Consider the following 13,013-nt stretch of genomic DNA (forward strand, 5'->3'; position numbering starts at 1 on the left):
TCTCTCTGGGGCGACCAGACAACCAAGGAAGGTCGACCTTTACTTTCTCTCTCTTGGGGGACCTGAAAACCAAGGAAGGGCGACCTACCATTATCTCTCCTGAAGATCAAGTAGGCAGGCTACTTTGTCTCTTTTGGAGGTCCGGCTTTCCTTATCTCACCCACGTGAATATTTACAAGGTCAGGTCCTTAAAACTTCCCACTTATTTACTATACATACCCCTGGAGAAGGCAAACCACTCCAGGGTTGTTCACTCAAGGACATACATCATAGGTTGTCATATTCTCTCTCTAATCAAATCAGTCATCCGTAGAGAGCGAGCTCCGGCCACTCTACGAGCCGTGCCTAAGCTTCGACCATTATCCAGCCAACGGTAATATTTCCAAGGATATCATTTACGCCTCGACTACTTCTCTTGCAAGCTTACTGACTTGACCGTCGGAGCCCCCTTAGGCCGACACTATCCCGGTGTCCCCTAAGACCTCACGGTCACGTGTGTTGTTGTCTCTTTTGTCCCAGGTTGAGCCCAAAGACGTCGTCGGTGCCCGCAAAAATATTAACAGGTGAAGGTTCGACATCTGGTCAACGACCCGGTTCAGCTGACTTCTTGACCCACAATTTCGTACCCTCACACTCTGCAATATTATGGCATGTATGGAAGAACATGTGTACTTACGTGTTTGAGGGAACTCTTGCCTCGCCTCAAACCACCATTCACAATATACAACAAACAGTTCTATTAACCGTTGTTTATCTTTTCCCTCCAAAAGCACTACCATCAAGACACTTCAGCCCTTCACACAACCTTCGGCAACCACCATCTTTAGATTATGTTAAACTTAATGTGGATATTTCTTTTGTCAAAGTAGGACAGCCTGCAGCAATAGGATTAGTAATACCTGATCATTCTTCTAACTTTCTCTTTGCTAAAACAACATCAATCCACTACAGATCAAGTGAAGAAGGAGAGTGTCGAGCACTTGCCCTAGAATGGGCACTTCAGCTCCAACTCTCAAAGGTTATCATTGAAGCCGATTCCAAAGACATGATTAACGCAGCAAACTTGCAACCTAACTCATGCAGCTGGATGACGCAAGCAACCATTTCTGAGTTGTTGGAGCTGAAAAGTTTGTTTGTACAGGTTTCCTTTGTTTGGATAGCTAGAAACTCGAACAGGGTGGCTGATGTTTTAGCTCATACAACCAGAGCAAATGATCTTTCTGCTACTTGGACCTCTGTTCCAAGTTTTTTGAGCTCTTTTTATAAGGATATAACTTTTGTAAATCCGACTGTTCAAATATATGATATTCTAGCTTCCTATCAAAAAAAAAAGAATTAATAGAGATCTACAAAATCAAGTTTAATGAAGATTGTCAAATTATAAAGAGATCTAGAAAATAGTTACTCACATCAACCAAACGTGGATTTCAAAGAAACTTTTGCACTAGTGGTTTGTGTGGAGACTATCAGACTCATTCTAGCATTTGCTACTCAAATTACAAGTATTTTTACAAGAACAAATTCAAGGGTGGCGGAACATTTCAAAATATCCATGATGATAAATATGAAATGACAGACTTGAAGCTCATGAATTTTTTTTCTTAGAATTCAAATTTGCCAAACATGACGTGAAATTTTAATTTCTCGAGAAAAATACATGGATGACTTATTCAAAAGATTTCAGATGTCAGATTGTAAGCGTATTTGTACATCAACCCTTCTACATGAAAAAATTGCAATTAAATGATGGATCACCTAAAGTTCCTGCAAAAAAATTTAGAAGTGTTCTTGACTCTATAATTAATCTCACGAACACAAGGCCACACAGTGGCAGACCTAGAAAAATTGCTTTGTGGGGGCACTTTTAGTTGTAGTAAGTCGTAAATCTTCTAAAAATCTTGGTTTGACGTCCGAACGAGCGATTTCTATACATTACTGTTACATTCTAAGCCGACTCAACTACTATGGAGTATTGATTTACAAGTTGTACATGTTGATTGTAACCAATATAAATAAGTATACACATTCGAATTGTATGTATAGAGAAGTTAAGGTAATAGAGGGGACAAACTCATTTTAGAAAAATAATCAGAAAACAACACCACACACACACATAAAAGAAAATGAAATAAAAATGAGGCATAAGGATCCATGAAGAAAAGTAGTTCTAACAATGTATAAGGACCTTCATAAAAAAAAAAAAAACAATGTATAAGGAGTCAACAATAAAAAAAAAGGCTAAAAGATTTGTAAAGAAGGGTTCAAAACAAAGTAATACAGGGCTAATAGGATAACTAGTAGAAACTAGGGGCTATATACCAATTTACCCATAAAACAACTAAAAAGAAAAGACTGCTGGATTCGAACTCTAAACCTCTTGAGTGGAGGACTTCATGTCATACCACCACACCAACTTCTCTTTAACATCAAGCTCTTGGGGGTTTTTGTTTTTATATCTTTCATTTGTCTTAACTATTTTAGACCCTTTTCATAAAAAAAAACTTTTAGACCCGTGGGGGCACGTGACCCCACGGGTCCCAATGTGGGTCCGCCCCTGAGGCCACACATGGTCTATCATGTCAATCTCATCTCTAGATTCATGAACGAGCAAGCAAAATTCACTTTTTTGTTACAAATCAAATTTTTAGGTAACAAGGAACAAAAAGTCACGGAATTAAATATAAGGAAAGCAAACTGGTTGATTTTACTCGAGAGGGATTGGGTTGGTTTTTTGATAATCGAAAGTGTACATCTAGGTATATTTTCTGTTAGTTTCAAAGGTTATTGTATGATCTTCAAAAATGCAAACGACTATTGCATTATCATCAGCAGAGACGTAAGTTATTCGGCGAAGGGTGCAACATGTGAAGTAGTATGATCAAGAATATCAACTTTAGAATATTTATTTTAAATAGAAACCGATCCTACAACAATTTACCGTGACAATCGGTCTGCAATAGCAATGACAAAAAATCTACCATTTCGAGAGTAATTTGGAATAAGAGGAAGAAATTTCAAATTTCATTTTGATTTTTCAACAACAACAAGCAACTGGTAGATATCTTTACAAGACTACTACAACATAAATTTTTCATCAATTCACAAACTTTACGTAAATTACAAATTAAAGAATGTTAGAATTTTCTAGTTTGTAAGTTTCCAGGTACCTGATTTTAAAAACTATCTGGATTAAAACTCTTTGTATGTTGGGTTTGAAATTATTCATAAACATCTTGCACCCAAGGAGAGGGGAGACGGTGTTATAATGGTGGAGGTGGCGAGCAAGATAGTGGAGGGTCGGTCGACAATGTGTATGAATAACCCTTAACTTGGTCGTAGGCAATTGACCAAGTAAAGTGTTACCTCGTGACTTTGTCTATAACATATAAAATTCAAATCCTGATAGGGGGAGTCCCTGATGTATTCCCTCTAGTACAAGGGGTATTTTAATCTCTTCACAGTCTGAAAAAATCATGAAAAAGACCAAAATACCACTTGTCTTATTAGCTACCCGAGCGAAGTGAGTCAGGAGTACAAAGAGAAGTCCCCCACCCATTTTTGTATAAAATTGAGTTTTTAGGGGGAATCACTGAAACCCCCCCTTTTGATGATACACATTACGAAACTCCCACATCTGAAAAAGTGGGTGTTTCAGTTATGTGTATTATGAAAAGACAGGGGTTTCAGTAATTCTCCCTATAAAATGTCCCCATCTTTAGCCAAGGGACCCTTGGCATGGAGTTGAAGTAGAGGATAAGAAGACTTCACATCTGAACAGAACACTCATCAGTAATGGCAACAATTAGGTTCTCTTTCACTTCACCTAAGGCTAACCTTATTCCCTCTAAAAGAACTGTTATCCTCTCTCCTCAGTTCCTCCCTTCTTCGACTTTTGCTTTCTCTACTCCTCCGCAACTCAGAAAACCTAAATCACCCAAAAAGTTCAAAATTCAAGCTGCACGGATAGAGTCTAAAGGAGTCTCATTAGGATCCAAAGCCCCTGATTTTCAGGTTCTTACTCACATTGCATCCCCTCATTTGGGGGTTCATTTCCGTTTGCTATTTCAGAACACTCATTAGTTATTGTTATATTTATATAGCTACAGGAACCTCTAACTGGGAAAACCTGGAAATTGGACGATTTTGATTCTCATCCTGCTTTATTGGTACTCTTCTACAATTCCTTTCTAGTTGTATTGTCCTTTCTATTATACTGCATGTTGTGCTTAGTAATCTTGTGCTTAGGGTGAACCACTTGATTCCATTCATAAAATTCCCATCCATTGATAGTTGATACACACAGCTGGAAAGAAGATAGTTCACTCTAATTGACTGTAACTGTCCAGCACTACTACAAAAAATGAGAAGTTTTTGTAGGCAATGCTGCTAAAGGCAATCCCTTTAATAACATATTTTGGTTAGAGAAGGCATTGCCCGCATTGCCCATTTCAGTTTGACCTAACGGAATAATTGACGCCGTTAGGTCGTCGCCGGCCGGGGACCTTAATTAAAAAAAATTAAGAAGAGGAAAACAAAATTTAATTAAGCTCCCACTAGTAACCTTGATAAATAAAATTAAGAAGAAGAAGAAGAAGAAAAAAATTAATTAAGCTCCGGCCGACGACTTTTTGCCCGAAGGAGAGAAAAAGAAAAAGTGGTTGATAAAAACCCTCAAGTTTGGGCATTGCCTCTAACCATACTTGGTTAAGTTGTTTTGACCAAGTCTTGGGTGAAAAACACATTGTCTTTAACAAGTTTGTGCATTGCATATAAAACTCCCACAAAAAATTAGAACTCCTAACTCTACTACGTATCTGCTACTTACTCAACTAATAGAGTATTACTTTGTAGGATTAGAGTAACAAATTACTAATTAGTAAAGGCCGCTGCTTTAGGGCACCCAGAAAATGTTGACCTTTGGGTAAATCCAATCTGACCCAATTGACTTTACTGTGTCAGAGAGGAACCTACCTTTAAGCCCTAAAAATCAACATGTTTACTTTTCAGCTGGTGGATTTTTAGTCCATTTTTGGCAGGTTAATGTGCGAACCATCCAGGGATAACCATTAATTGGCTAAAGGCTCAAAAGAGCGGATTGTTTATTTTGCCCCTCCGCTCACACATAGTTAGGACATATGCCATTCTCTTGAAACAAACCACTCAAGAAACTCAGGGGCTAAAACTTATTGAGATTGAATCTAATGGACTTTCTTGTCCTCACTTGTTTGTTCTTTTTTATCTTTACTTTTTGGTGATTTATTGGCAAAAAACTTCTCAATGTGGCGTAGAGAAGAGTATTTTTTGGCTGCCAATGTTCCTTGACTACCATCCTTTAGTTATGAGGGTCATAAAGTTATGTTGTAATTGAAAACAATTAATTTAATTAGCTCTTCACTAGGTGGTTGGTGTAGATCGAGTCTTAAGAATGGGGAATCCGGTTCCTTTATATCTTCTTGTACTTTTGGTAATTTCCGTTGGGACTTTCAGTAGATTAGAAACTTCAACATGTCGATGCAGGTTATGTTTATCTGCAATCATTGCCCATTTGTGATACACTTGAAGAAAGACATTGTAAAGCTAGCCAATTTTTATATGAAGGTAAACTTATCTCCTTTTCGTGCTCGGAAATGGGAAGAAAAATGACATATCGATTTGTATCATTCTTGGGGGTATTATTCTTCACACAAGCATATAACACACAAAAATGCTGCAGAAGGGACTTGCAGTTGTCGCTATCTCTTCAAATTCCGTAGCTACACACCCGCAGGTTAATATGAGTTTGCACTTCGAAACCTAATTTTACAGTTTAGCTATTCAATGTTTTCTCATAATTGGAAGTTGGAAACACTCCTATAGGACGGACCGGAATTCATGGCAGAAGAAGCTAATTTATTAAAATACCCTTTCCCTTACCTCTACGATGAGGTATGTAACTGTAACCCAGATTCCTTTATTTTAAAATTATAAATTAGTCAGCCTGTAACTGTTAGGTTTTGTTGTTGGTTATGTAGATGAGACTATCTTGGTTGTTGTTATTGTATCTGTTGTTTGAGAACCTGCTAATTGGGAGGCGTTTGTTTTTCAACAGAAGTTAAAACGCAACTGTGAACTTTATTTACACTTCATATTTGTTAGTTATAGTATTACACTAGTAGTTAGGTTTCCACCTTGAGTTACCATAAATAAACTTTACTCTCCGATGCGTACCACGGACGAGATTCTCCATTTTAATTTTGGTACTTTTTTTGACGTACATTTGGTACTTGTCTAATCTAGTACATACCAAAATTTCAGTTCTAGTTTAATAATTTCTTTCTAAACAGATAAGAAAGTTAATAGATCTTGAGCTATTTCTTTCCATGACCATAAGATCATATGGAGAAAACCAGTCTCCCTGGCATCAGTTTTACTTTCTGGGGAGCATGCCAACATCAATTTCCGTCTGTTGATCAATTGAAAAATAGGAGATGCATCAGGGTCAATAGATGTGTTCTGTGTAAAGAACTGGAAGAATCGGTGAACCAGTTGATCTCCAGCTAAATCATCTAGTGTGTATGGAAGGAGAGAAACCGTAGGATTTTCAAAGAGAGATTTTCGCTGGAGGACTTATCATGTGCCATCAAATGATTCTTATATTACTTTAGTAGATTGCAAGTCACATATTTTGTACGCAAATTGGAGGCTTTTAGTTTCTAACTTAACTTTGGTTCTGTACTTCTGTTCTAGCGCGAGGTCCAAGGCCAATTGTACTCATCTCCTATCTCTCAATTTATTCATCCAAAGTTTCAGACAAAACAAAGTCAATAAAATTTGTAATAGTACCCAGCCATGGATTAATTTAGACATCTAACCGGCTAAGTTGGGCACCAGAAGATGATTGAATCGGTTCGAAAACCTAGGAGTCAGCTAGTCGTATCAGTCAAGCTGGGACTAGCGACTACTCAGAAAGCAGTCAAGAATAGTGGGGGATGTTATGTACATTTACCTTATGAAATCTTTCCATTAAACACTTATCTTCCCTGTTGGATCCAAGATCTGGTAATACCTTTGTTGCTCTAGTTACTTACCTTTATCAACTTAAAAAGTTGGTATCTTTTATTTCCTGCAGTCACAAGATGTTGCACGAGCTTTTGGAGCTGTCTGTACACCAGAATTTTTCCTCTTCAAAAAGGTTAACCCAAAAATTGAATCATCTTATACGAACTTTGAGGCTTAATTTAGATTGCCATGTAGCTTTATGTCTTCTTCAATTGTTAAGAAGTATAGGAGAACACATTGCCTTTGTTTTTACTACTACTAGGTTTTTAATTGAGTTGCAGGATGGTAGAAGGCCATTTCAGCTCGTTTACCATGGACAGTTTGACGACTCACGTCCAAGTAATAATGTTCGGGTTACTGGAAGGTTTGTATCTATGATCTATTTAACAGTAAACATTTGAGGCTTTTAGTCTATATTTGTCTTCATACAATTTATGTCTTTAGGGATTTGAGCATAGCAATAGATTGTGTTCTAAGTGGCCAGACATTGTCATCTGTACAAAAACCATGGTAACTAGTTAGCTCTTCTTACCAGTTCTTCCAAACTTGTGATCTATGTTTGTACATGTTTGTTTTTTTAAGCTGAAATGTTATATTTTGTTGGCTTGAAGTGTTGGATGCAGTATAAAGTGGCATCCTGAAGAAAGTGTCTAGTCCACGATGACCATCTTCAGCTCATATGCAAGGATCGTGCTCTTCAACTCTTAGAAATCCGTCTATGGTACGTCACTTACTCTACCAAAAAGTTAATAGTAATTATTGACATGTGAAGATAACGAGGGTGCCCCGAGCAACAGGCACCTCCGTCCCACCGACCAAGATAGAAGATAGGGATCAAAGATCCTCCCTAATTTCAATATATATATGTATGTTATATTTATCTTCTCTATTCTTGTACAATTATCTAGTGAGACAAATAAAGTTGCTACCTTGTTAATACGCTTCATTGTTGCTTGTGTTCTTCACAATTTCGCGATAATACTTTCTTTTGAGTAATGCTTGCTTTAATGATGTAAGAGAGAAGGGACTAATATTGAAGACTGAAGAATGAAGAGGGCTGAAGTGTAGATTAAACCGTTATAAGAAAGGACGGAAGTGGAAATAGTCAGTTTCTATGGGCACTCACCTCACACGCTTACATCGCTCGTGTCTATTATACTAACAATCAGATTAGTTGTTAACTAACAACTAACCTAACTTTCTCTCTCTAAACCGAACTCTTAATTCTGTTATTCTCTCTCTCTCTAAAACTCTATATAATGGGAAGATTCTAATCTTGTAATAGTTAGTTGAAGTTCATAATATCAAAGCTTCACTTTTCATGGTATCAGAGCCCTAGCGAGTTTTTTTTTTTTAATCAAGGAATTCTCAGAAACTCCATTGGGACTAAACTCAAGAACAAGATAACTTCAAATCGATCGAGGTTTCTGCTATTCTTTGTCATTACTCATGTTAAATTCTCAAAAGTTCGTATTGGAAAAGAGTTGGATCTTCTGTGTCAAAGAATCAGGGACTCAATCTCATCACAAAATGGCTACTAATCAAAAGCCTAATTCAGGTCAGTCCTCTCATAATGCAAATATCACAAGTTTAATCTCTGCTCATTTAGATAGCTCAAATTTCTCGGTCTGGAAGGACCAAATTGAGAATGCCCTAATTGGAAACGATCTAATTTCCTATATTGATGGCACAAATTAAGAACCCCCACAATTAATTGTTCTTGAGGGTAGAGATGCTTTCAATCCAGCTTATCTTCGATGGCGGAAGAATGACAGTCTTGTCAAATCTTGCATTAAAGCCACTATATCCCACTCAGTAGCTTCAGATATATTGGGTTTGAAGACAGCTAGAGAAATTTGGACTTATCTTGAGCTCATCTTTCTTTAAGAATTTGAGGCTAAGAAATCTTCTTTGAGATATAAGCTTCAAACAACCAAGAAAGGTTCGACATCGATTTCTGAATACCTAAGTAAGATAAAGACTATTGCTGATTCACTTGTGGCTGTCAATGATCGAGTTTCTGATTCAGAGCTCTCAAGAATTACTCTACAAGGTCTGGGAAAGGAGTATTCCCAATTTGTCATTACAATTCAGAATAGAGAGGGGTCTTTAAACTTTGCTGCGTGAAGAAGTCGACTTACCCATCGTGAGCATTGGCTCAAGGAGCAAGAACCCATTGTTGAGCATGAGTCTTACTTTGTCAAGAGGTTTCCAACTAGGGGTATGTCTCGATCTTCCCCTTTTCAAGGTGCAAGATCCATTTCACATACTCAATATCTTGATTCTGGCTCAAGATTTCCAACCAAAGCCAATCCCTCCTCCACTAGAAATAATTTCTTTGACTACACCACCATTCCTTGTGCCATTTGCTACAAATGGGGTCACACAGCTAGCAATGTCGCATGAGATTTAGCGATTTTTCAGAGTCTACTTCCTCTCAAAGACCCCCACAAAGAAATTTTGCCAATCTCCATTTACAAGAGATTGAAGAAGAAGAAGAAGAAGAGGGAGAGGTGTTCATTGAAACCCAAGAAGAAGAGGAGGAGCAAGCTCACTTTGGAGCATTGATGAACACTTCTTAGCATCTCTCTTCCTCAACTGAAGAGATTCACTTAACACGCCACAATGCTAAAGATGAGAAATGGATAGCTGATACAGGAGCAACAAGCCATATGACACACACCAAGGGCATTCTTGATCACAGTTCCCCCTATAGAGGTGACAATAGAGTGATGATAGGAAATGGGCAGTATCTGGACATCAGAAACACTGGCAGAGCTACTATCATTGCTGGTGCACATGCTTTTGAGCTCAAAAAGGTATTACATCTCCCATCCATACATAAGAATCCCCTCTCTATTTCCAAATTCACTAAAGAAAACTTTTGTAGTGTTGAACTCTTGCCTCGGGGGTTCCTTCTTAGAGATATTTGGTCCAAAGAGGTATTTGCTGATGGACCGATGGTTAACAATTTGTATAGCACTGATTTTACAATGAGCCTCTGTGATAGTCCATCTGAGATCCTACTGGAGCAAGCTTATAGTGTCAATGCTTCAGCTAGGACTTGGCACAACAGATTAGGTCATACCTCCAAAGATGTACTCTCAGTTTTGGAAAGAAGTCAGTAGATTGTCATCTCTTCCAAAGACAACTATGATGTATGTACCTCATGTCAGCTAGGGAAAAGTCAGAGACTTCCTTCATCTACAGGCTCTTCCTCTACCCCACTTGAATTGATTCATCGTGACATTTGGAGTCCAACCCCAGTTACTACTAAGTATAGCATTAGGTACTATATCCTATTCATGGATGATTTCAGTAGTTTCTTTTGGATTTATCCAATGAAACTAAGGTCTGGCAGTTTGGGGTGTTTTCAACACTTCCAAAGGCATTATGAAAAGCTTTTATCTACTTCTATCAAGAGTTTTCAGAGCGATGGTGCTTTGGAATTGGCTAAGGGAGAGTTTCAAGCACATCTAAATAAGTGCGGGACACTGTTTAGAAGTTCTTGCCCATATGCTCCACAACAAAATGGGAAAGCTGAAAGAAAAAACAGGCATATCACATCCGTTGACAACACATTGCTGTTTCGAGCATCTATGCCCAAGCATTTCTGGTATCATGCTTATTCTACTGCCACTTATCTCATCAACAGGACACCAGCTAAGGTATTATCATTCAAAACTCCTTATGAGGTGTTGTTCAATAGGACTCCAGACTATAACATGATTAAAGTATTTGGGTCTACATGTTATCGTTATCTTGGGGACATTAAGAATGATAAACTCAGCCCAAGATCTGCAAAATGTGTTTTTATTGGTTACAATCCTGTGCATAAGGGATATAAATGCCTAGACTTAACCACCAATAAGGAGTATGTGTCCAGACATGTTATATTTGATAAGTTTCTCTCTTAACATAATATTTTTTATGGATAAGAATTCCTAAAAAGAACAGATAAATATCCGATACTTAACGGGTACTTGCACATTTTATAACTCTCCGGCTTGGATCCTACAGGGAATAAGGTACGGCACCGCTAGAATTTGGAACTGTAGTTTTTAATATTTTTGATTCTGGGTAATGAGTTACTGGAACCAGAACCGACCCATTAACACCTCTAATTGGCCCTATGAGTTGGCACTGTCTTATTATTTCATTATAGTATTATACTAGGGTATAGCCTGTGCCTCCGGCACGTCTAGAAAAGAAAAACAAAAAATATGATAAAAATTCAAAATTGTGATGACGAATGAAAGTGTTACTAAAATTGGAAAAAGAAAATTGTAGTGAGTTGGCCGAACATATGAATGTAAGTCGTTAACTTTTTTTCATTTCAACATCATTTGCAAGTGAAGTTTCCTATAATGTACACATTCTTGAAGCTCCTTTACATAAAACTCTCCAAAACTAAAACTTGAAATTTCATATATTGCAAAAAGAATATTGTAACAAAAGTCATCAAAATTTTCAACAGAGATCAACAAAATGAAAAGTAAAAAACTTCCTGCTTGTTGATGTGATAACTCAAGCCGACCATATTCTCTCATAAATGAAGAGAAATGAGAAGTAATTATAGATACTCGTACTGTAAGATCCAACTTCTTTATTACTCTATTGTTAAATTCTAAAGAATTATTTAACTTGGCATGAAAAATCAAATAGTAGATAATGGTATATGCAAAGATCAAACACTATAATTAGAGAAGAAGGAAACTTGATTGATAATCTAAATATGTATCTTTCACGAGGGTATAACCCGTGCCCGCCGGGCACGGACAATTTTATCAAGCGCGTACATGAGCCGGTGAAATAGATTAAAACCATACTGCATTAAATAAAACCCCCGAAGAAATCGATTTAAATTTAACACAAATCAATTTATAGACCCACAAAAATCGAGTAGCAGAAAGTAAACTTTAAAGTGAAAATAGTTGTGACCTAATAAGTTCAAACATTCCAAATCAAAATATGGAACATGTGACAATCTCATGTCATTTCTTTGATAAATCTACTGCTAACTTTCATGTGACAATCTCATAAAAAAAAACTTTCACGTGACAAACCACTTCTATGATTCCTTCCAAAACCATGGTTGTATGATTTTTACGACAGTAGATATTTAATTTCGAATTTCCTTGATGGACTTCGAATCCAAATGAGTACTTTTGCAGGAGGTTCTTTCTTTGATCCCTTAAGTGATCATTTCGTATAAACTCTAAGTTGATCCGACAAACCCTAAAATTTGTTTGAAAAAACTTAATAAAAAATTCAGAAACTCCTAAGAAAGAAAACGCAAGATTCAATATGCTTAATCTAATTAGCAAAATGAACAACAACAACAAATTAAGCAAGATCAACAACCAATTAATAGTAGCAATTCTTCAAGCACACGCCACATGGATTAACATTTACAACCGTTCATTATAAATAATTAGTATAATTAACATAGGGCAAGAAAAAAATGGTCAACCAGTATTTACATAAAGAACTGAACTGATAAATGGCCGATCTAGCGACTGATTAAAATACTACAGTAATAATCGATCATTAAGTTACTGAAGAAATAAACAACTCAAGCTCAATCTCACATATGCCACAATAAAAAAAAATTCACAAAAAGAAAATAAAATAAACAAAAATACAACTCATAGAATACGGAATGAATATATTTATCCGAGATCAGTAATTACATAGAGAATAATCAACAATAGCAATTGGCATGGATAGGTATATAAGTTAAGGTTTTAGGCAGATGTGATGTAATTATAATAGTAACAGGTGATAGTTGGAGCAGTAAAGGAAGATATATGATGATTCATCATCATCTAATGAGGTTGTATGAGATTGATGGTGGGTTGATACTATTCTGTTTGCTCTAATGAGGTCGTGTGAGAAACAAACTTGAAACCTATATTTTGATGGGAGATGAGTTGGTTTACCAAAACTACGTTATTGTTATTATGGTTTACTCC

The 13,013-nt window shown here is 36.9% G+C and overlaps 1 protein-coding gene across 1 annotated transcript; it reads left to right on the forward strand.

Moving 5' to 3' along the window:
- The first annotated feature begins 3,678 nt into the window (after positions 1–3,678).
- Positions 3,679–7,977, forward strand: LOC147530989 (Thioredoxin superfamily protein). The gene is made up of 9 exons (XM_086647852.1): positions 3,679–4,011; positions 4,101–4,166; positions 5,518–5,598; positions 5,714–5,767; positions 5,857–5,925; positions 7,109–7,171; positions 7,320–7,402; positions 7,483–7,548; positions 7,650–7,977. The coding sequence occupies exons 1-9, from the start codon at positions 3,793–3,795 to the stop codon at positions 7,690–7,692; spliced, it is 744 nt and encodes a 247-aa protein (XP_086503978.1). The 5' UTR covers positions 3,679–3,792; the 3' UTR covers positions 7,693–7,977.
- The last annotated feature ends 5,036 nt before the right edge of the window (positions 7,978–13,013 follow it).

The sequence above is a fragment of the Eschscholzia californica genome, unplaced genomic scaffold (genome assembly GCF_041429995.1).
Source record: "Eschscholzia californica isolate CP2 unplaced genomic scaffold, dmEscCali1.0.p SCAF_6, whole genome shotgun sequence".
Taxonomy (NCBI): Eukaryota; Viridiplantae; Streptophyta; class Magnoliopsida; order Ranunculales; family Papaveraceae; genus Eschscholzia; species Eschscholzia californica.

Excerpts from the sequence above, each read along its gene's own strand:
- LOC147530989 (XM_086647852.1), top strand. The coding sequence starts at position 3,793 with ATGGCAACAATTAGGTTCTCTTTCACTTCACCTAAGGCTAACCTTATT. Across the intron at positions 4,012-4,100 it reads CCAAAGCCCCTGATTTTCAG|CTACAGGAACCTCTAACTGG; the intron begins GTTCTTACTCAC and ends ATATTTATATAG. Across the intron at positions 5,926-7,108 it reads TCCCTTACCTCTACGATGAG|TCACAAGATGTTGCACGAGC; the intron begins GTATGTAACTGT and ends TATTTCCTGCAG.